This window comes from Oncorhynchus mykiss, chromosome 9 (genome assembly GCF_013265735.2).
Source record: "Oncorhynchus mykiss isolate Arlee chromosome 9, USDA_OmykA_1.1, whole genome shotgun sequence".
Taxonomy (NCBI): domain Eukaryota; kingdom Metazoa; phylum Chordata; class Actinopteri; order Salmoniformes; family Salmonidae; genus Oncorhynchus; species Oncorhynchus mykiss.
The window spans coordinates 27,213,400-27,236,386 of NC_048573.1; the positions used below are offsets into that span (position 1 = coordinate 27,213,400).

At 41.2% G+C, this 22,987-nt stretch overlaps 3 protein-coding genes across 5 annotated transcripts; 1 reads left to right on the top strand and 2 right to left on the bottom strand.

Annotated features, from left to right (window-relative positions):
• Positions 1-719: 719 nt before the first annotated feature.
• Positions 720-6,988, top strand: epdl1 (ependymin-like 1). The gene is made up of 6 exons (XM_021615294.2): positions 720-876; positions 1,174-1,208; positions 4,751-4,879; positions 5,073-5,265; positions 5,962-6,055; positions 6,449-6,988. Exons 1-6 carry the CDS (start codon positions 810-812, stop codon positions 6,576-6,578), a joined length of 648 nt encoding a protein of 215 aa, XP_021470969.2. The 5' UTR covers positions 720-809; the 3' UTR covers positions 6,579-6,988.
• On the bottom strand, positions 6,987-8,577 carry cskmt (citrate synthase lysine methyltransferase). Of its 3 annotated transcripts, none has more exons than XM_021615293.2 (2): positions 8,390-8,577; positions 6,987-7,739 (listed from the first exon to the last, which is right to left on the bottom strand). In XM_021615293.2, exons 1-2 carry the CDS (start codon positions 8,562-8,564, stop codon positions 7,066-7,068), a joined length of 849 nt encoding a protein of 282 aa, XP_021470968.1. In that variant the 5' UTR covers positions 8,565-8,577; the 3' UTR covers positions 6,987-7,065. The 3 variants fall into 3 exon arrangements, with proteins under 3 accessions (XP_021470968.1, XP_036843612.1, XP_036843611.1); XM_036987717.1 differs by having other exon boundaries at positions 8,415-8,558; XM_036987716.1 differs by lacking the exon at positions 8,390-8,577 and adding an exon at positions 7,969-8,381.
• Positions 8,578-8,666: 89 nt separating this feature from the next.
• On the bottom strand, positions 8,667-21,360 carry LOC110531843 (ubiquitin thioesterase OTUB1). The gene is made up of 8 exons (XM_021615292.2): positions 21,121-21,360; positions 17,748-17,875; positions 16,894-16,961; positions 16,555-16,653; positions 16,273-16,391; positions 16,042-16,126; positions 12,138-12,332; positions 8,667-9,226 (listed from the first exon to the last, which is right to left on the bottom strand). The coding sequence occupies exons 1-8, from the start codon at positions 21,174-21,176 to the stop codon at positions 9,029-9,031; spliced, it is 948 nt and encodes a 315-aa protein (XP_021470967.1). The 5' UTR covers positions 21,177-21,360; the 3' UTR covers positions 8,667-9,028.
• Between the last annotated feature and the right edge of the window lie 1,627 nt (positions 21,361-22,987).

The window sequence follows — 22,987 nt, forward strand, 5'->3', positions numbered from 1 at the left end:
ATGTATTCATTAGGCACCAAATGGAAGAAAACTGACTGAAACAGGGAGGGGCTACTTAGATTTGTCCAATAAGAAATACTAATTTTGTTTTAAAACATTTACAGTTGTGTGCCCTAATGGATACAACTCGGAATGACTTACACAATATTCACTAGGCGTAAGTTCAGGCGCTCTAGTTCTTTGCATCAGGTGACTTGCCCACCCCCCTGGATCATATGACCGTGGTGTCACAGATGGTGCTAATAGTGCTTGTGACCTGTTTTATTCCATTACATGTTTTACTAGCTTCCTCCTTCAACAATGGTTATTAGCACAATCTTGTCCTCTCCCCTGAACGGCTATACACAGGAAACAGAATACAGTACTTACAGTGGGGGCGAGGGGTTGAGGTACCGATCAAGTACAGTTAAAACAATATAGAAAAATACCTATGACAGCAAAAAAAAATCCATACAAAATGCCATCTTTAGACCTATCACACTCCACATATCCACATATTCATTCAGATCAGACGGCTATATCCTGAAGTTATATTGCTCAGGTACTGTCACGTAACGCATTATTATATGACTCTTATCAAGATAAGATAACAGCCTTCACAGTTCATTATCTTAGCCTGGCCCATGGAAACATTCTTTAGTCTCATAGGACAGGGGTTTCTGGGTCTCTGGTGAGAATGAAAACCTGGCACCTGTGCCGATCTAGGATTTGGAGCCTCGGTGTCGTACTGTTTATAAGGAAGTGACTTTGCACTCCTACAGCAGTCCCGTCTGTTTGTTGGCGTGAGTGTGTGTGTGACATTTGGAAGCATGAGGACCTTCGTGTTGTTGATGTGCCTTGCAGTGGGCTGCCTGGCTCAGGCACCTCATCCGTGCAGTAAGTAAAAGACAGAGAAATTGTATTGTAAATTGAGTTGTTAACTTAAGAGTGTGTTATGAATGCCTGACCCCCAGTCAAAGATTAGCTCCTGCGTACAGCATAGTCCTGATTTAACACCTGTGCATTGTACTGGAGGCAGAGCAGAGCTGTAAAAGTCATGTGATGGCAATTAAGGTGGATGTTTTCTTCTATGTTTATAATGTGTAGTCCACTTTTACGGCTAAATTGGCCGTTTAGCAAAACAATGGATAAATGTTTCACTTGTTACCAATAAAACACATTTCCCTTGCTCAGGGTCTCCCCCTCTTCTGACTGGAGCCCTGTCAGTGGTAAGTCTGTTTGTTTCTCCATAGTAGATGGGAATATGGGAGTTCCCATAGCAATTTATTTTATTTATCTGTTATTTTACCAGGTAAGTTGACTGAGGACACGTTCTCATTTGCAGCAACGACCTGGGGAATAGTTACAGGGGAGAGGAGGGCGATTAATGAGCCAATTGTAAACTACAATAACATCAGACGGAACATTTTGACAAATACTAGAAATATTTAGAAAATCTTGTTATCCTGCCTTATATACTGAACAAAAATATAAACGCAACATGTAAAGTGTTGGTCCCATGTTTCATGAGCTTAAATAAAAGATCTGAAATGTTCTGTATGCACAAAAAGCTTATTTCTCTCAGATTTTGTGCACAAATTTGTTTACATCCCTGTTAGTAACCATTTCTTCTATGCTAAGATATTTTTTATTTTACCTTTTATTTAACTAGGCAAGTCAGTGAAGAACAAATTCTTATTTTCAATGACGGCCTAGGAACAGTGAGTTAACTGCCTGTTCAGGGGCAGAACGACAGATTTGTACCTTGTCAGCTCACGGGTTTGAACTTGCAACCATCCGGTTGCTAGTCCACCGCTCTAGGCTACCCTGCCGCCCCAAGATAATCCATCAACCTGACAGGTTAATGCTGATTAAACAGAATGATCATTACACAGGTGCACCTTGTGCCGGGGACAATAAAAGGCCACTCTAAAATGTGCAGTTTTGTCACAGAGCACAATGTCAGAAGTGTGTCAAGTTGAGGGAGCATGCAATTGGCATGCTGACTGCAGGAATGTCCCGCAGAGCTGTTACCAGAGAATGTTATGTTAATTTCTCTACCAACGTCGTTTTAGAGAATTTACGTCCAATCGGCTTCACAACCGCAGACCACGTGTTTGGCGTTGTGTGGGCAAGCGGTTTGGGATGTCAACGTTGTGACCCACCCATGGTGGGGCTATGGTATGGGCATGCGTAAGCTACAGACAATGAACATAAATTGTATTTTATTGATGGCAATTTCAATGCACAGAGATACCGTTCCAACAGGACAACCACCCTAAGCACACAGCCAAGACAATGAGTCCCATTGCCATGCCATTCATCACTTCATGTTTCAGCATGATAATGCACGGCACCATGTCGCAAGGATCTGTACATATCTGTACTCACCAGACATCTGAACTCACCAGACATGTCACCCATTGAGTATGTTTGGGATGCTCTGGATCGACGTGTAGGACAGCGTATTCCAGTTGCCGCCAATATCCAGCAACTTCGCATAGCCATTGAAGAGGAATGGGATAACATTCCACAGGCCACAATCAACAGCCTGATCAACTCTATGCAAAGGAGATGTGTTGTGCTGCATGAGGCAAATGGTGGTCACACCAAATACAGACTGGTTTTCATGATCCACGCCTCTACCTTTTTTTTAAAGGTATCTGTGACCAACAGATGCAGATCTGTATTCCCAGTCATCTGACATACATAGATTAGGGCCTAATCATTTTTTTCAATTGACTTATTTCCTAATATGAACTGAAATTGTTGCATGTTGCGCTTATATCTTTGTTCAGTGTGTGATATATACAGTGCATTCTGAAAGTATTCAGACCCCTTACCTTTGACACGTTTTGTTACGATACAGCCTTATTCTGAAATGGATTCAATTGTTTTTTCCCCCTCGCCCAATCTACACACGATGAAAAAGCAAAAACAGTTTTTTTTTTTAGACCTTTTTGCTTATTTATGAAAAATAAGAATCAGAAATAACTTATTTACATAAGTATTCAGACCTTCTGCGGTGAGACTCGAAATTGAGCTCAGGTGCATCCTGTTTCCATTGATCATCCTTGAGATGTTTCTACAACTTGATTGGAGGCCACCTGTGGTAAATTCTATTGATTGGACATGATTTGGAAAGGCACACACCTGTCTATTTAAGGTCCCCCAATTGACAATGCATGTCAGAGCAAAAACCAAGCCATGAGGTCGAAGGAATTGTCCGTAGAGCTCCGATACAGGAGTGTATCGAGGCACAGATCTGGGGAAGGGTACCAAAACGTTTCTACAGCATTTAAGGTCCCCAGGAACACAGTGGCCCCCATCATTCTTAAATGGAAATGGCCAGAAGGAAGCCGCTCCTCTGTAAAAGGCACATGACAACCCACTTGTAGTTTGCCAAAAGGCACCTAAAGGACTTTCAAACTCTGGTCTGATGAAATCAAGATTGAACTCTTTGGCCTGAATGCCAAGCTTCAAGTCGGGAGGAATCCTGGCACCATCCCTACGGTGAAGCATGGGGGTGGCATTATCATGCTGTGGGGATGTTTTTCAGCAGCAGGGACTGGGAGACTAGTCAGGATCGAGGGAAAGATGAACAGAGTAAAGTACAGAGATCCTTGATGAAAACCTGCTCCAGAGCGCTCAGGACCACAGACTGGGGCGAAGGTTCACCTTCCAACAGGACAACAACCCTAAGCACACAGCCAAGACAATGCAGGAGTGGTTTCGGGACAAGTCTCTGAATGTCGTTGAGCGGCCCAGCCAGAGCCCGGACTTGAATCTGACCGTACATCTCTGGAGAGACCTGAAAATGTGCCATCGACGCTCCCCATCCAACCTGACGGAGCTTGAGGACCTGCAGAAAGAGCCAAAAGAGGTGCGCCAAGCTTGTAGGGTCATACTCAAGAAGACTCGAGGCTGTAATCGCTGCCAAAGGTGCTTCAACAAAGTACTGAGTAAAGGATCTGAATACTTATGTAAATGTTATATTTATTAATTTTTTACAAGAAATTCTAAAACCCTGTTTCTGCTTTGTCATTATGGGTTATTGTGTGTAGATTGAGGGGGGAAACTATTTCATCCATTTTAGAATAAGGCTGCAGTGGTGTAAAGTACTTAAGTTGTTTTTGGGGGTAACTTTACTTAACTATTTATATTTTTGACTACGTTTACTTTTACTAAACTACATTCCTTAAGAAAATATTGTACTTTTTACTCCAAAAGTACTCGTTACATTTTGAATGCTTAGCAGGACAGGAAAATTGTCAAATTCACACACTTATTAACCAAACATCCCTGGTCATCCCTACTGCCTCTGATCTGGCGGACTCACTGATCACGCATGCTTCATTTAGAAATTATGTTGGAGTGCCGTTGGCATTCCGTAACTAAAAAAACAAGAAAATGGTGCCATCTGGTTTGCTTACTATATGGAATTTAAAATGATTTATACTTTTGATACTCAGGTAAACTAAACTATACGCTTTTTGAGTTTTACTCAAATAGAATTTCACTGGGTGACTTTTACTTGAGTCATTTTCTATTAAGGTATTCTTGCTATTACTCAAGTATAACAGTTGGGTACTTTTTCCACCACTAAGGCTGTAACTTAAGAAAATTAGGAAAAAGTCAAGAGGTCTAAATATTTTATGAATGCACTGTATATACAGTATATGAATAAAAAAACTGAAAATACAAATTTGGTTTAGAAAATATATATATGCAAATAGTATGTGCTATATATCTCACATTCCTGTCCTTTCAGGCAAATGAGAAGGTTAATGCATATGCAAAATACGACTATGACGCGTTAGGCGAACGTATCCGCTTCAAGGAGATGGGATCTTATGAGAACAAGACATTCGGCCTGGATGCCCTTCTGCTCTTCAGAGAGGTAACAAACACTTATTCACAACAACAACCCTGTATTCAATACAACATACTGGTACAAAACTCACAGTCATGCACATTCAATTTATTCATATAAAAACAGAGCTACATTGTTAGAAAAATAATGGTTTCCTACAACAACAAAAACAATACGCCTGCCATGAAACAGATGCTTATCTTTCCCCGACGTCTTCCAGGGCGTCATGTATACGATTAACCACAAGAACCGTACATGTAAGAAGGAGAGGCTGAATAAGGAGGACTTCCACCCCATGGAGATCCCTGCAGATGCTGCTCTGCTGGGGCAGGTGATCCTAGGGAGCTCCTCTGGTCCAGGACAGGGTCTGCTGGTCAACACCTGGTATGGAGAACGTGCAACCCCAACTGGTGGTAAGGGGCATGGCATGCAGTTGGTTTAAATGTTGCCTTTCATTTGGGAGCTTCCTCTTACTGAGGAACGCCAAAGTCAAATGTAATTTGTCACATGTGCAAAATACAACAGGTGAAATACAACACCTTTACTGTGAAATTCGTTTTTTTTAAGTAAGAAAAAATTGCTAAATGAACTAAAGGCAAAATAGTAACACAATAAAATAACAATAGAGGCTATTTACAAAGGGTACCGGTACTGAGTCAATGTGCAGGAGTACGGGTTAGTCGAGGTAATATGTACAGTACCAGTCAAAAGCTTGGACGCACCTATTCATTCCAGGGTTTTTCTTTATTTTTACTATTTTCTACATTGTAGAATAATATGAAGACATCAAAACTATGAAAGAACACATGGAATCATGTAGTAACCAAAAAAGTGTTAAACAAATTAAAATATATATTTGAGATTATTCAAAGTAGCCACTCTTGACAGCTTTGCCCACATTTAGGCAGGTTACCTTGGTGTTCTAGGGCCCAGGCACTATGGTGGTCTGCTTGAAACATGTAGGTATTACAGACTCGGTCAGGGAGAGAATCATTCCTAGCAACCTTTTTTTTTATTTTTATGGCAATTAAGTTTTGTGATTTTTGTGTTCTCAAATCAAATTTCTGCTCCCTGATTTTGTTTATCTGATTGATCAATGTAATCTTCAGGTAAAGACAAGTGGTTGAGCACCTTCACTGAGTTTGGCTGCATACCTGTCAGCACTACGTACTACACGGACAAGACTGGCTGGGTGCTTACAACGTAAGTGTGTATATTATTGGGCAGTGTGTAAAATATGACTGGTTTTATTTTTAAATGGCTGAGTTTTTGCTCTACTGACAATGCTATAATAGTAATATTTGACATCAATATATAGTCTTGTAGGCCTATGTAGTGTTTGTTACATATCCTCATTCTGAGGAAGTTCCTCAGTCCATTTTTGTGCTCCAAAACATTCAAAAGAATGTCTTCAGTAGCTAGTTTGACACTTCTGGAATCATCAAAATCCATAATTTCTATATAAAAGTTGAATGAATTATTAATGATCAGTACTTTCATAATTATCCCGACGCATGGATTTGACTTTCGTTAAATCTACAGATAAGATATCCATTATGCTATGTGATAATTCTGTTTATTTCTTTTCACTTACAGCTTCTTCAACATTGTTGTTGGGATCGATGACCCCCAGCAGTTCTTCCCTCCTAAGTTCTGTCAGGGCGCTAAACTGGATGCGACTGCAGATGCAGCCAACCTCTACAGCATTTTTAAAAACATAAACTAACGGACCAGGTCCTTCATTTTCTTTTCTTATGAGATTTTCACACAACTATTGCTTATTTTTAACCTGTGATAAATGTTTTAATGAATTTATAAATAATTATAAAAAGGGATAACTCATTAATGTATAAGAAAAGGGTTAAACCATGAATTAGAAAAAAATTCCAGTACTGACCATGTAACATATGTGAACATTTTACCTTTGACAAATGTTAATTGCTTTCCTTATCTACATATAGGCCTTGGAAATGTAAACTTGCACTGTGAACTGTCCTTCTGAATAAAATGTCAAGTCTACAGTAATTGTTCTATTGTATAGTTAGACAGCTCTTCACAAGACCTCTGTTCATATCGTGTAGACAAAGAAAGAAATGTGTGTACATCTTTTGTCTAGATAAAAGTTGGTCAGTTGTATCAAGAAATGAATTATTTATTACAGTCACATCAAAGATGTTCACTCCCTGACTATGCAGACATACACAAACAACTATCTACTGTGCTACAGGATGAGCTGTAACTTGGTAGCAGTAATAAGTTACTCCCCTTAACTCTCCCACCTCCTGCACCCCCACATCGGCAACCATCATCCCCGGCTCCTGGCCCTCTTTCTCCAGCCACAACATTCTGGCATCAGGGTCCTCATCTGAGAACTGAAGGAGAGACCCAGAGTCCCTCAACACCTTTAGGCACTGCTTAAGCACTTGACTGGCCTTGGCCCCACCTTCCCTCGACCTTAGCAACGCATCTATGGTGCCCTTGTCTAGAATTAGGTCTAGGCTCTCAGAACCAAAGTGTTTGTGGAGATGAGTGCAGTCCAGTTCTAAGAAGTCCAGCTTAGAGGAAGTGTTCTGAGGTTGCAGGGCTTTGGTTTCTGTGTGTTCCTGCATAAGGCGCACAGCAATAGCGGAGATGTCAGCGCAGGTCACATGCACTGGCCAGGGAGAGTATCTGTATATGCAGGGTCCCAGGGCAGAGGTACCACAACCCATGTCCAGAACATGTAGGACATCAGAGTTGTGCTGTGAATGCAGCATAGGCAAGATGAAGTCCCGGATTGCGTCGAAACCAAAGAACCACTCAAAATTCTTGAAGTTGGTTGCCTTGCTGTTTTCTGTGTAGAACCGGTCCCATGTTGCTTTCTTGTCCATGTTGTTGATAAGTTCAGCTACAGAAGTAGGGACAAACGAGGGTGAATGTCAGGAAGAGAAAAGACATACTAGCGGTATTATATTTTTGTCAGTTCATGAGTTTCCTTAAAATAACATTCCATAGAACAAATGAGAGCGCCTAAAATATTGCTAACGTTAGCTCGATACTAACAATGAGTATCTAGCTATGGTAGCTAACTAAAACTTAGCTGTGGAGATTAGCACAAACAAGTTAACTTGACCAACCTGTGCTCAAATTACATTTCATCAATGAACGGGGGTATTTGCATACAAAAATAAAGGCCTTGAATTTAACCTGTGTTTAACTAGGCCAGTAAGTTAAGAACATTTTTTTTCTTTTTTACAATAACGGCCTAAATTACCGGGGAGCAGTGGGTTAACTGCCTTGTTCAGGGGCAGAACGACATATTTTTACATTGTCAGCTCGGGGATTCGACCCGACAACCTTTCAGTTACTAGTCCAACGCACATGCCACCCAAAATCAATGAATCAATAGAGAGCAAGCCACTGTCTAGCTGTATATATCAAGTAAGATAGCTAGCTAGCTTGCAGCCACCATAGAGGTCAACTGTTAGCTAGCATTAAAAAGCCATGCGTTAGTTTGCATCAACTCATTTTACAAGACACCAATAAATTGAGACATACTTGTCAGACTGGAGTGGTGCCTTACACGTGTGTTTGCAATTAACTTCCCTAACCTCCTTGGCGACAGGATGTTTAAAATCAGCGCCATGATTCGTATCTCTCCTAGAAATCCTCCCTCATGCACTGCTGGACAGCAAGCTACCTGCTGTGTGCGCAGTGGAGGGCAACTGAGCATGCGTCGACCATGGCAACAAGTATGCGGAATGACAGTAGAAGCATTTCATGGGTTACCATACCAGAAGAACGGCACAAACGAGACATTTACATACAAATCAAATAAGATGTAAATACCTTTAATAAAACGCAGTGTAACAAAGAAAAATAATCCAACAAAAAAAAGCAAGTTGGTAACATTTACAACCACAAAATAAAAACTGTACAACTCTAAACATCTGGAGCCACTGCTATTTTTTTGGTAAATATTTGTTTTATTAATTCACTGTTCTGTGATGAAGGGAATATATTGAGTGACGAGGAGGGAGAAGGGGGCTGTATAATGTGATTGGTATTTGAGAAGAAAAAAAACAGTGTAGTCTTCAAACACACATGTATGCATCAGTGTGGCAGGTGAAGTATTTCGCCACTGCCACTACAGCATTGGGACATTGGGGGGGGGGGGATTTTCTAAACAGCAGGTAGTTATTTGTACAAGATGTCGTAGTGGCCGGGTCTATAGAGGAGAAAGACACGAGGCTCGCTGCCTTCAGGAAAGACGTGGTGGTTGACGGTGCCCCCCTCACCCCGGTCCATATACTCCACTAGGATGGACACGTTCAGGGCCTGGGCCAAGGCGATGATGTGGATATGGTCACTTTCTTTAGACATGGGCTCCACCTCCTGATAGTAAACACACAGAGAACAAACAAAGTGTTTGAGTTTGGGGACTTGTTACGCAACTCTAGATGATACCGGAATGTACATATGCAAGAAAAAGTACAAGTTGATCCTTTTGGCAGTAGGAATGAGACAATATATCCACAGGAAAGTATAATTGCTTCCGGTGATAGAAATCTGAATTGAATGCAATTCAACGTCGGGTTTCCAGGCAACTTGAGCGCTAACTTATTGCCTTTAACATCCTCAGTAATACAGTGCCATCAGAAAGTATTCACACCCCTCAACCTTTTGTTGTGTTACAGCCTGCATTTAAAATGGATATGTCTTTAGAACTGTTTGCTAATTAATAAAATATGAAAAGCTGAAATGTCTTGAGTCGATAAGTATTCAACCCCTTTGTTATGGCAAGCCTAAATACGTTCAGGAGTAAAAATGTTCTTAAGTCCCAAAAGTGTGCAATAGTGTTTAACATGATTTTTGAATAACTACCTCATCTCTGTACCCAACACATACAGATAATTGTAAGGTCCCTAAGTCACAAGGTCCTTTGCTGCTGTTCTGGGATTGATTTGCACTTTTTGCAAAGTACATTCATCTCTAGGAGACAGAACGCGTCTCCTTCCTGAGCGGCATGGCGGCTGCATGGTCCCATGGTGTTGATACTTGCATACTATTGTTTGTACAGATGAACGTGGTACCTTCAGGCGTTTGAAAATTGCTCCCAAGGATGAACCAGACTACAATAGTTTTTCTGAGATCTTGGCTGATTTCTTTTGATTTTCCCATGATTTCAAGCAAAGAGGCACTGAGTTTGAAGGTAGGCCTTGAAATACATCCAAAGGTTCACCTCCAATTGACTCAAATTATGTCACCCACCCGTAGCACACGCTCCAGCAGGTGTATCTCACTGATCATCCCTAAAGCCAACACCTCATTTGGCCGCCTTTCGTTCCAGTTCTCTGCTGCCTGTGACTGGAACGAATTGCAAAAATCGCTGAAGTTGGAGACTTTTATCTCCCTCACCAACTTCAAACATGTGCTATCTGAACAGCTAACCGATCGCTGCAGCTGTGCATAGTCTAACGGTAAATAGCCCACCCAATTTTACCTACCTCATCCCCATACTGTTTATATTTATTTACTTTTCTGCTCTTTTGCACACCAATATCTCTACCTGTACATGACCATCTGATCATTTATCACTCCAGTGTTAATCTGCAAAATTGTAATTATTCGCCTACCTCCTCATGCCTTTTGCACACAATGTATATAGACTCTCTTTTTTTTCTACTGTGTTATTGACTTGTTAATTGCTTACTCCATGTGTAACTCTGTGTTGTCTGTTCACACTGCTATGCTTTATCTTGGCCAGGTCACAGTTGCAAATGAGAACTTGTTCTCAACTAGCCTACCTGGTTAAATAAAGGTAAAAATTAGCCTATCAGAAGCTTCTAAAGCCATGAAATCATTTTCTGAAATTTTCCAAGCTGTTTAAAGGCACAGTCAACTTAGTGCATGTAAACTTCTGACCCACTGGAATTGTGATACGGTAAATTATAAGTGAAATAGCCTGTCTGTAAACGATTGCTGGAAAAATTACTTGATGTCCTAACTGACTTGCAAAAACTATAGTTTGTTAACAAGAAATGTGGGGAGTGGTTGAAAAACGAGTTTTAATGACTCCAACCTAAGTGTATGTAAACTTCCGACATCAACTGTAGAACAGTTAAAATAAGCAAAGAGAAATGACAGTCGATCATTACTTAAAAAACATGAAGGTCAGTCAATCAGGAAAATTTCAAAAACGTTGAAAGTTTCAAGTGCAGTCGCAAAAACAATCAAGCACTATGATGAAACTGGCTCTCATGAGGACCGCCACAGGAAAGGAAGACCCAGAGTTACTTCTGCTGCAGAGAATAAGTTCATTAGAGTTACTGCGTGAATCAGGCCTTCATGGTTGATTTGCTACAAAGAAACCACTACTAAAGGACACCAAAAAGAAGAAGAGACTTGCATGGGCCAAGAAACACAAGCAATGGACATAAGACCGGTGGAAACCTGTTGTTTGGTCTGATAACTCCAAATTGGAGATCAACCGCCATGTCTTTGTGAGATGCAGAGTAGGTGAACAAATTATCTCCGCATGTGTGGTTCCCACCGTGAAGCATGGAGGAGGTGGTGTGATGGTGCTTTGCTGGTGACACTGTGTGATTTATTTAGAATTTAAGGCACACATAGCCAGCATGGCTACCACAGCATACGCCATCCCATTTGGTTTGCGCTTAGTGGGATTATCATTTGTTTTTCAACAGGGCAATGACCCAAAACACACCTCCATGCTGTGTAAGGGTTATTTAAGCAAGGAGAGTGATGGAGTGCTCATCAATTAAACACAAATCACCCGACCTCAACCCAATTGAGATGGTTTGGGATGAGTTGGACCGCAGAGTGAAGGAAAAGCAGCCAACAAGTGCCCAGCATATGTGGGAAATCCTTCAAGACTGTTGAAAAAGCATTCCAGGTGAAGCTGGTTGAGAGAATGCTAAGCGTGTGCAAAGCTGTAATCAAGGCAAAGGGTGGCTACTTTGAAGAATCTCAAATATATTTTGATTTGTTTAACACTTTTTTGGTTATTTCATAGTTTTGACGTCTTCACTATTATTCTACAATGTAGAAAATATTACAAATAAAGAAAACCCTTGAACGAGTAGGTGTCCAAACTTTTGACTGGTACTGTATATAAATGAGATACTTCTGTATTTACACTGTCTTTATGGGCTACTGGCGTATATTTAATCAATTTTGAATTCTGGCTTTAACAACAAAAATGTGGAAAAAGTCAAGGGGTATGAATACTTTCTGAAGGCACTGTAGATCTCCCTTATTCTCTGATGTTCCATAAGGAACCCACCTGCTGACAGAACTCCCTGACAGAGCGTCCCCCCTCGATGAAGTGCTGGAAGAAACCGTGCTCCCTCTGCAGGTAGCCTGAAGTGAGCAACCGCAGGTACACCACGATGTAGTCTGACACGCTCTGGTCTCTGAAGGAGCCCAGCAGCTCACTGAGTCCTGGCTGCTTCTCACACAGCTCTAACAGGTCCATGAACTAGGGGAAGAATAAACAATAATGTTCAGTTTGCTGATGCTTTTACGTCAATTGACTTAAAAGTTAACATGTTCAGTACAGTGCATTTGGAAATTATTCAGACCCTTTCCTTTTTTCCACATTTTGTTACATTACAGCCTTACTCTTACTCTTTTTTTTTTATCCCCTCATCAATCTACCCACAACGACAATGCAGAAAAAGTTTAGAAATTTTTGCAAATGTATTAAAAATAAAAAACAGAAATTACTTATTTACATAAGTATTCAGACCCTTTGCTATAGGAATCGAAATTGAGCTTAGGTGCATCCTGTTTCCATTGATCATCCTTGCAATGTTTCTACAACCTGGAGTCTTACCTGTGGTAAATTCAAATGATTGGACATGATTTGGAAAGGCACTGTGCTTGAAAATTGTAATGTTTGTGCTTTTCTAATAACTCGTTTCTGTGTTCTATTCATGTGCTTTTCTAATAAATGTTTTCTATGTTCATGCAAGTGACTGACTGAAAGAATCCTCACTATCAGTAGCTGCAATTTGGCAGTATGCCCAGACCTTTGTTTTGAGAACAAAAGACATCTCAGTTTCAAGGTCTCAGCTTAGAGAGAATAATACTTGTGACGTATTGGTCTGTTACATGTTATGAACCAGTATGGGTCGGTCACACGAATGAAACAAAAACATTAATGAATTAATTATGCTAAATCATGCAAATATAAACTTGTCTATAACTTGTCTGTGAAGAGACAACCTCTGGGACTTTCCCAGCAGAGCTCCTGATTGACATGTGTACTATGGTGCATTGAATTGGTTGGAACCTCTCCAGCGCATTGATAATAAAGGATGATTCATTTAAGATTGACTTAGAGAGTGTCCCTGGTGGTCATTTCCACGACGTGGTGGTGCAGTTCCACGACAGCACACACCTGACTATATAAGGTCCCACAGTTGACAGTACATGTCAGAGCAAAAACCAAGCCATGACAGCCCGCTTGGAGTTTGCCAAAAAGGCATCTAAAGGACTCGCAGAACACGAGAAACAAGATTCTCTGGTCTGATGAAACCGGTGGTGGAAATTTCGAACCAAAAGGAAGAGAGAGACTGAAGATTCCTCAAACAGCAACTTTATAAGAGTTGCAAAAATGGAGCCGTTAACAATACACTCAACAGTGCAGAGTTAAGAGCCCAACGAACAGAGTTGAGTCTCAGCTTTTATTGAAAAGTCCAACCTCTGTGTATATGGGGCAGTTAGCAGATGTGAGCAAACAGGGGTGGGGAACATAGTGTATAAAAGGCATTTCGCTTGTCTATGCAGATTAAGATAGCTGACATTACCACAGCTCACACTATTCGTCTGTTCCGTCCAGCAAGTTTCCACACAGATGAGTTCCTACAGATACAAACGGGATGTCACATACTGCAGTCACACCCGGCTCTTATCTGTACGCCAAGACTTATCACTAAGTCACAAGACAAGCCTTCACCAGTAAAAAAAACACTAGTATATAACAATGGACAATTCTCTGAGTGAAAACAGCATAGTATGTCTAAAATTAAATGTAATTTTCCCACTACAAACCAAGATTGAACTCTTTGGCCTGAATGCTAAGCATCACATCAGGAGAAAACCTGGTACCATCCCTACGGTGAAGCACGGTGTCAGCATCATGCTGCGGGGATGTTTTTCAGCGGCAAGGACTGGGAGACTAGTCAGGATCGAGCAAAAGATGAACGGAGCAAAGTAGAGAGAGATTCTTGATGAAAAACTGCTCCAGAGTGCTTAGGAGCTCAGACTGGGGTGAAGGTTCACCTTCCAACAGGACAGTAACCCTAAGCACACAACCAAGACAATGCAGGAGTGGCTTCGGGACAAGTCTCTGAATGTCTTTGAGTGGCCCAGCCAGAGCCCAGACTTGAACCCAATCAAACATCTCTGGAGAGACTCAAAAATATCTGTGCATTGACGCTCTCAATCCAACCTGACAGAGCTTCAGTGAATTTGCAGAGAAGAATGGGACAAACTCCCCAAATACAGGTGTGACAAGCTTGTTGCGTCATACCCAATAAGATTCAAGGCTGTAATCGCTGCCAAAGGTGCTTCAACAAAGTACTGAGTAAAGGTTCTGAATACTTATGTGAACATTTCTAAAAACCTGTTCTGCTTTATTTATTTATTTATTTAACCTTTATTTAACCAGGAAGGCCAGTCGAGAACAAGTTCTCATTTACAACTGCGACCTGGCCAAGATAAAGCAAAGCAGTGCGACAAAAACAACACAGAGTTACACAAACAAACGTGCAGTCAATAACAATAGAAAAGGTCTATGTACATTGTGTGCAAATGTAGTAAGATTAGGGAGGTAAGGCAATAAATAGGCCATAGAGGCAAAATAATTACAATTTAGCATTAACACTGGAGTGATAGATGTGCAGATGATGATGTGCAAGTAGAGATACTGGGGTGCAAAAAATTTAAATAAATAACAATATGGGGATGAAGTAGTTGTGCTATTTACAGATGGGCTGTGTATTATATGGTATTGTGTGTAGATTGATGAGGGGGGAAAACTATTTCATCCATTTTAGAATAAGGCTGTAATGTAAAGAAATGTGGAAAGGTTATGGGGTCTGAATACTTTACGAATGCACTGTATACAAAAAGTGTACAAAACATCTTCCAAATATTGAGTTGCGCACCCCCCCCCCCTCATCCTGGTCTAAGAGCATTTCGTACTATTCTGTACGCAAATCCGTGACACTGTATTTAGTATGTTTGTTATGTTTCGTATGGAATGTAATTTATGGATATCCATCATCCATTTTGTATGATATGTTACAAATTGGAATTCGTACCATATGATCCGAATTGCAATTCGTACAATATGTTACAAATTTGCAAAATGTATGACACAAATTCCAATTTGTTAGTGTTAGCTAAAAGGGTTAAGGTTAGGGGTAGCTAACATGCTAAGTAGTTGCAAAGTAGCTAAAAACAGCAAGTAGTAGTTCCAGAGTTGCTAAAATTGTCCGCGATGAGATTCAAACATGCAACCTTTGGGATGCTAGACTTACGCGTTATGTGCCCACCCATCCACTCTGACCAACCACCCTACTTTTATTATGTAACCATACCAAACGTAACATATCATACTAATTGAGTATCCCGGATTTAATTTACTATGTTACGTCTAATCTATGAGACAAGGTTGCCCTCAGACCAGCCTCAATTCCTTGGGGCATGGACTCTACGAGGTGTTGAAAGCGTTCCACTGGGATGCTAGCCCATGTTGACTCAAATGCTTCCCACAGTTTTGTCAAGTTGGCTGGATGCCCTTTGGGTGGATTATTATTGATACACACAAAAACCCAACAGCTTTGCAGTTCTTCACACAAACCAGTGTGCCTGGCATCTACTACCATACCCTGTTCAAAGGCACTTAAATATTTTGTCTTGCCCATTCACCCTCAATAGCACATGTCTCAATTGTCTCAAGGCTTTAAAATCTTTCTTTAACCAGTCTCCTCCCCTTCATCTACACTGACTGAAGTGGATTTAACAAGTGACATCAATAAGGGATCGTAGCTTTCACTGGGTCAGTCTATGTCATGGAAAGTCCAGGTGTTAATCATGTTTTGTACGCTCAGTGTATGTCATGCGTGTGAGCTGTCACTGTTGTTCATGTGGTGTACAATAAGAGGGAAGCAACTCACAGTATTGTGGAAGTCTTCAATGGTGAACTCAGTGAAACCCTGGTTTACCAGGTCCAGTTTGCTCTTTGCTGCCACTGCTTTGAACCTATAGAGACATAAAACATTGCGTCGGTATTCAGTGCCTATTAATTAATGCAGCAACACTAATCATATTGCATCCATCTTTCGTATTACATAGTCTGCGTTACCGACCACCAATGAGCTAAATGTACCATGGAAGTGTTATGTTACCTCTGCAGCTCTTTGCTGTCTTCGAGCAGTGATTCGAGATGTGAAAAGCCAAAAGCTCTGTAGAAACAGTTCCCGTCTGGTCGCGTCTTACGAATATATGAGTATTTTTTGTGTAAATCCTAAGGGGGGAAAAAGGGACAGAAAGAGAGTAAATACAATCATTATGTCACCATTTCTAACCTTGATTGATTTTGTGTTCGTAAGGAACCCTTTCGCCTTAAACCAGTATGAAGTGATGCGGATTCAAATCCTGTAATTGAAAAATTGTGTGCTTTTACTGACCTTGATCTTGAGCTGATAAATGGTGTCTTCCGCAGCATACTCTCTCTGCAAAACTGACAGCTCCTGTCTGTCTGACACTAAAAGGATGCTTGTTGCGATCTAGAGAGACACACACACACACACACACACACACACACACACGTTAACGCACGGACGTTTCATACTCATAGACTTACAGAAACCAATATAAAACAAGAACACTGGGTGATTGAAATCATGTGATGCAAAGGTATGCATTTCTAGTGCAGTTCAACCTTCTCCACAGCTGACTTATGTCAGTCTAATTCAAAACCTTAGCCTACATATTATCAACGCCTATTCAAGTGTAAAATCTCTCACCTCCTGCTGAATTCTGTCCTGCTGTGCCATAATGGCCTCATCATAAGCAAGACAGTTTACTCCTCCAGCTGGAGGGAAGAAAACAACAACATAGATGTTTACATGACGTTTACAAGTAACATGACAGTTCATTCACAGAGAGTGAAGTGCAATGGTGCTGTAAAAAAAAGTTACCCCCAATTCTGAATTTAACGTGGGAACTAGCAATATTACATAATGGTTATTGGAGTAGCTGTGTCAACACAGTGATGAGAGGCATATTTGCAAAATCACACTTTTTAATAACAATTGTTGGTTACGTACTTTATACCACAACATGAAATTGATGACAACGTGCATGGGGTTTTAGCTAATTCTGTCATCACATATCCGTCTACCATTGGTAATCAACAGTATTAAATCTGGTTCACTTGGGGTGAAAGTGCAACCATGTTATCAACATCAGACCATATTTTTAGGTACAACTAGGTTGAATGTATTGGTTAGCAAGCTAGCTAAGCTTGCTAACTAGCCAATTATCCTATTTTAGTTATGGTGTCAATAAACATTTGACAACCAATTGAAATCCGGCAAAAATATACTGTGAATGAGATACCATTAAGCATTATATGTGACATAATGTGGTATCACCTTCATCCTCCAAAAACTACAGGTCGAAAATGCGTTTCTTTGTGTGTGATTTTAATGCTTTGGCCTCCCCTATTGCCCTCTCATATTCATGCAGGCAACTTGTCCATCAACTGCTATCACTAGATTGCCTAACAATCACATTACACTTGCATAAATAACAATGCGTTGATAGCCGAAGCCGGTTAGATTTCGGTCATCTTTCGTTCTGATGTTGTTTCACTCACCCTCCATCTCTCCCTGTGTTGTTTCCTGCTGTTGCTCCTGCGCCATTTTAGCCGTAGAATTGTGTTTCCTCTGTCTCACTGACCTCATTCTAAACTTCCGGGTCCCAGCACAGCAGCTGGATATTTCCCTATGACAAATGCACATAAATGCAGATATCACAAATATTTAGAACGGGTCATTGGTTTTCTGTCTCAAATAACTAGATTTTCTATACTTGCAATGAATGTGTTTGAGTGAAAAGCTAATCCAATTTTATATTAATCATCAAGACCTTTTTCTTTCTCAAATGGCTCATTTCCACTGACGATTTAGTCCAGTGTTTTACCCAAAACACAGACTTTTGTTCTCATCTAAGCAGGCCGCCCGGCACATTTGTCTCACTGGACTGTGGCTCCAGCGTATCTGCTTACTGGGAGCCAAAGCACAGCCCTGGGTACTTTTCAGCTTGCATTTACAATGGCAAAGCCATTGTAAAGCCACAAGTCTGTAGTGTCAAACTCCTGAACAATAGAGCTTAACATAAAGTGGCCCAGCCAGAGCTTAACATAAATTGGTGAATCGCAACCCAATGATGTGGGAGTGAGTCTCAATGGAAAAGCACCAAAACACTTGGGTCAGCACATGTGAAAATGACCTATTATATCATGGTTTGATGTACAGTACCAGGTTTGGACACGCCTACTCATTCAAGGGTTTTTCTTTATTTTAACTATTTTCTACATTGTAGAATAATAGTGAAGATATCAAAACTATAAAATAACACATATGGAATCATGTAGTAACCAAAAAGTGTTATAAACAAATATATACATTTCAAACTGAGATTCATCAAAGCCACCCTTTGCCTTGATGACACCTTTGCACACTCTTGGTATTCTCTCAACCAGCTTCACCTGGAATGCTTTTTCAACAGTCTTGAATGAGTTCCCACATATGCTGGGCACTTGTTGGCTGCTTTTCCGTCACTCTGCGGTCCAACTCATCCCAAACCATCTCAATTGGGTTGAGATCGGGTGATTGTGGCAGCCACATCATCTCATGCAGCACTCCATCCCTCTCCTTCTTCGTCAAATAACCCTTACACAGCCTGGAGGTGTGTTTTGGGTCATTGTCCTGTTGAAAAACAAATGATAGTCCCACTAAGCGCAAACCAGATGGGATGGCGTATCGCTGCAGAATGCTGTGGTAGCCATGCTGGTTAAAAGTGCCTTGAATTCTAAATAAATCACTGACAGTGTCACCAGCAAAGCACCCCCACACCTCCTCCTCCATGCTTCACGGTAGGAACTTCACATGCGGAGATCATTTGTTCACCTGCTCTGTGTCTCACAAAGACATTGCGGTTGGAACCAAATTTGGAGTCATCAGACCAAAGGACAGATTTCCATCCAGTCTTATGTCCATAGTCATGTTTCTTGGCCCAAGCAAGTCTCTTCTTATTATTGGTGTCCTTTAGCAGTGGTTTCTTTGCAGAAATTCGACCATGAAGGCCTGATTCGTGCAGTCTCCTCTGAACACTTGATGTTGAGATGTGTCTGTTACTTGAACTCTGTGAAGCATTTATTTGGCCTGCAATTTCTGAGGCTGGTAACTCTAATGAATTTATCCTCTGCAGCAAAGGTGTCTTCCTTTCCTGTGGCAGTCCTCATGAGAGCCAGTTTCATCATAGCGCTTGCTGGTTTTTGCGACTGCACTTGAAGAAACGTTAACGAAATTTTACGGTTTGACTGAACTTTGTGTCTTAAAGTAATGATGGACTGTCATTTCTCTTTGCTTATTTAAGCTGTTCTTGCCATAATATGGACTTGGTATTTTACCAAATAGGACTGTCTTCTGTATATCACCACTACCTTGTCACGGCACAACTGATTGGCTCAAACGCATTAAGGAAAGAAATTCCACAAATGAACTTTTAACAAGGCACACCTGTTAATTGAAATGCATTCCAGTTGACTACCTCATGAAGCTGGTTGAGAGAATGCCACGAGTGTGCAAAGCTGTCGTCAAGGCAAAGGGTGGCTACTTTGAAGAATCTCAAATATAAAATATATTTTGATTTGTTGAACACTTTTTTGGTTACTACATGATTCCATATGTTATTTCATAGTTGTGATGTCTTCAGTATTATTCTGCAATGTAGAAAATAGTAAAAAAATAAAGAAAAACCCTGGAATGAGTAAGTGTGTCAAAACTTTTGACTGGTACTGTAGATAATGTTAAAAATGCTTCACCTCATAATATTGCATGTCGGGCCAAAAAAAATGAAACAGAATGATCAGACACTAGATTTGGATTACATGTTTCTATTGGGAAAAATGGCTAAAAGTCATTTCGTTAGATGAGTACAAGCATCATAGGCCAGAAAAAGGTATGCAGCACAGTAGACTTTGACCAAGACAGGTGGTAGTGAAACAGTTAAGCACTTCTGGTAGTTTTGAACATTGACTAGGATCCAACCAGAAGGTCCAAGTATGGTCAGTGGAAAAACACTCATGGCGGAAACTGTTTCCTGTAAACAGAGGCAGACAAGACATCACTTTTGTCATATAGGTCACCCAAGAACACTCAGGTTGGCAATAAATATTATTGTCAAATTGCCAATAATAAGGCATGCAAGAAATGCATTGATTTAAACCCACATTTTATTTTTTTTAACCTTTATTTAACCAGGCAAGTCAGTTAAGAACAAATTCTTATTTTCAATGACGGCCTGGTGGGTTAACTGCCTGTTCAGGAGCAGAACGACAGATTTGTCAGCTCAGGGGTTTGAACTCGCAACTTTCCGGTTACTAGTCCAACGCTCTAACCACTAGGCTACCCTGCCGCCCCACATTCTGATAAGTTTGTTTAGAAAATTCAGTGGGCATGTCAAATCAGCTAGTTATGGTCTGAGCTAGCTGGCTAGCTGCACTGCTGGCCCACCCACTGCGTTGCCAATGTTGTCTTTGGGTGGTTTACTGGGTAAATTTGCACGCTTGTTGATTGCATGTGTCACCCAGAAGTACTTTTTTAGTGTTGCTGACGAGATAATGCGCTTGAGCGATTTTGAGTCACTTGTTGATGTAGGAGGGTTGTAAAGACCTTGAAGAGCTGGAAACACGGAGAGGCCGGAGATAGCCAGATTGTAAATTGGGCTAAGGAACAGAAGTTGGGTTTTGGAGAATCGCCATCAGTGCGTGCTCTGCGAGCAATACAACGGATAAAGGCGCACCAAGATCATGATCAACAGATGGACGTGGTTATGGACAGCTAGGAAGAAGGGCAGAGTGTAGTGGGAAGATGTGTGCTGAGGAAGAATGGTGGCAAGTACAAACCATATTCTGCTGTCTCTGATGGATCAGAAATTGAACCTGACGAGTGAGGATGAATTACCTGTGGTAGCAGGTGTGGTGAAGACCTCCGAGTTCGAACCTCACACCGATTGTCATGCAAAGGATGATTTGAGCCCAGTGGGAGTGAAATCCTTTGAAAAAGGTGTTCCCTGCTTTTTGGCTAATTCAAAAATTAAGCTGGGTACTGTTAAATCGGGTTAGCTTGAAGTGGACTTTCTATATTCCTTCCGTCCAGAGGGACCTGGTGCATCCCGCCACGCGACTAGGGACAAGATCTGTGATTTGCTTTGATCTCAGGAGCAGAGCGCCTTTGAAAGGAGTGATTACTAGGGTGGCATTAAGTGTTGAGGTGGAGCAACTGAAATTGAAAGTTCTCTTTGTCTGTGACGCCCGTTGTTTGGTGCGACGCAGACCTGGTGGCGAGCATGGTGAAACTGAGAAGACATTGTCTGTCCTGTTGAGTATATGAAGCAGAGTTTTTAACTGATAAAGTCATGTTAGGATATGTCAGTTATCCAGTGAGACTTTTTGTGCAGAACCCACTAAGGTGTTTCAGATGCCAAGCTTATGGTCATGTTGCAGCAGTGTGTAGTAGGGAGATTCCGAGATGTGAGAAGTGTGCAGGAGGGCATGGGACAAAGGAAGAGTAGAACAGAAGGTGTCGTATGCTGAGGCAGTGAAGAGAGTAGAGGAGTGAAGGGTCAAGGGTGAGTACTAGGCCTAGAACAATACAGAGAGCTGCAGAGAAGTACTTGGGTTTTACTGCAGAAGAGTTACAAGATATGTTGAACAAAAGAATCCCGTCCTCCCAGACCGTTGGCCTCCCAGACCTTGTTGGATTAGTTAGGGTCAAAGTAGTGGAATGAGGTGGTGATATATATTTTTTTAATGAAATAGTGGTCTATAGGTGTTGGGTTAGTTGGTGGTGCATTTTTTTCCTAGAGGAACAGGACTAATGAAGATAATTTCATGTAGGTAGGCCGTGACTGGCCTCACACTCCAGTACAGTATATATATATTTTTTATTTAACCTTTATTTAACTAGGCATGTCAGTTAAGAACAAATTCTTATTTACAATGACGGCCTACCAGAAGGCAAAAGGCCTCCTGCTGGGACGGGGTTTAAAAAATGTTTTTTTCAATTAAAATATAGGACAAAACACACATCATGACAAGAGAGACAACACAACACTACATAAAGAGAGACCTAAGACAACAACATAGCAAGGCAGCAACACATGACAACATAGCATGGCAGCAACACATGAAAACATAGCTTGGTAGCAACACGTGACAACAACATGGTAGCAACACAACATGGCAGCAGCACAACATGGTAGCAGCACAAAACATGGTACAAACATTATTGGGCACAGACAACAGCACAAAGGGCAAGAAGGTAGAGAACAACAATATATCACGGGAAGCAGCCACAACAGTCAGTAAGAATGTCCACGATTAAGTCTTTGAATGAAGAGATGGAGATAAACCGGTCCAGTTTGAGTGTTTTTTGCAGCTCGTTCCAGTCTCTAGCTGCAGCGAACTGAAAAGAGGAGAGACCAAGGGATGTGTGTGCTTAGGGGACCTTTAACAGAATGTGACTGGCAGAACGGATGTTGTATGTGGAGCATGAGGGCTGCAGTAGGTATCTCAGATGGGGGGGAGTGAGACCTAAGAGGGTTTTATAAATAAGCATCATCCAGTGGGTCTTGCCACGGGTATACAGAGATTGCCAGTTTACAGAGGAGTATAGAGTGCAGTGATGTATAGAGTGCAGTGATGAGCATTGGTAGCAAATCTGATAGCCGAATGGTAAAGAACATCTAGCCACTCGAGAGCACCCTTACCTGACGATCTATAAATTATGTCTCCGTGATCTAGCATGGGTAGGATGGTCATCTGAATCA

Bases quoted from the DNA above. Each gene is read 5' to 3' on its own strand.
- cskmt (XM_021615293.2), bottom strand. From the start codon at position 8,564: ATGCTCAGTTGCCCTCCACTGCGCACACAGCAGGTAGCTTGCTGTCCA. The intron at 7,740-8,389 runs GTATGTCTCAAT...CTACTTCTGTAG, and splicing joins GCACCACTCCAGTCTGACAA to CTGAACTTATCAACAACATG.
- epdl1 (XM_021615294.2), top strand. From the start codon at position 810: ATGAGGACCTTCGTGTTGTTGATGTGCCTTGCAGTGGGCTGCCTGGCT. The intron at 877-1,173 runs GTAAGTAAAAGA...TCCCTTGCTCAG, and splicing joins TCAGGCACCTCATCCGTGCA to GGTCTCCCCCTCTTCTGACT. The intron at 1,209-4,750 runs GTAAGTCTGTTT...CTGTCCTTTCAG, and splicing joins TGACTGGAGCCCTGTCAGTG to GCAAATGAGAAGGTTAATGC.
- LOC110531843 (XM_021615292.2), bottom strand. From the start codon at position 21,176: ATGACAATCGGTGTGAGGTTCGAACTCGGAGGTCTTCACCACACCTGC. The intron at 17,876-21,120 runs GTAATTCATCCT...CATTTGTCATAG, and splicing joins CACCACACCTGCTACCACAG to GGAAATATCCAGCTGCTGTG. The intron at 9,227-12,137 runs GTGGGTTCCTTA...GTTTACTATCAG, and splicing joins TCAGGGAGTTCTGTCAGCAG to GAGGTGGAGCCCATGTCTAA.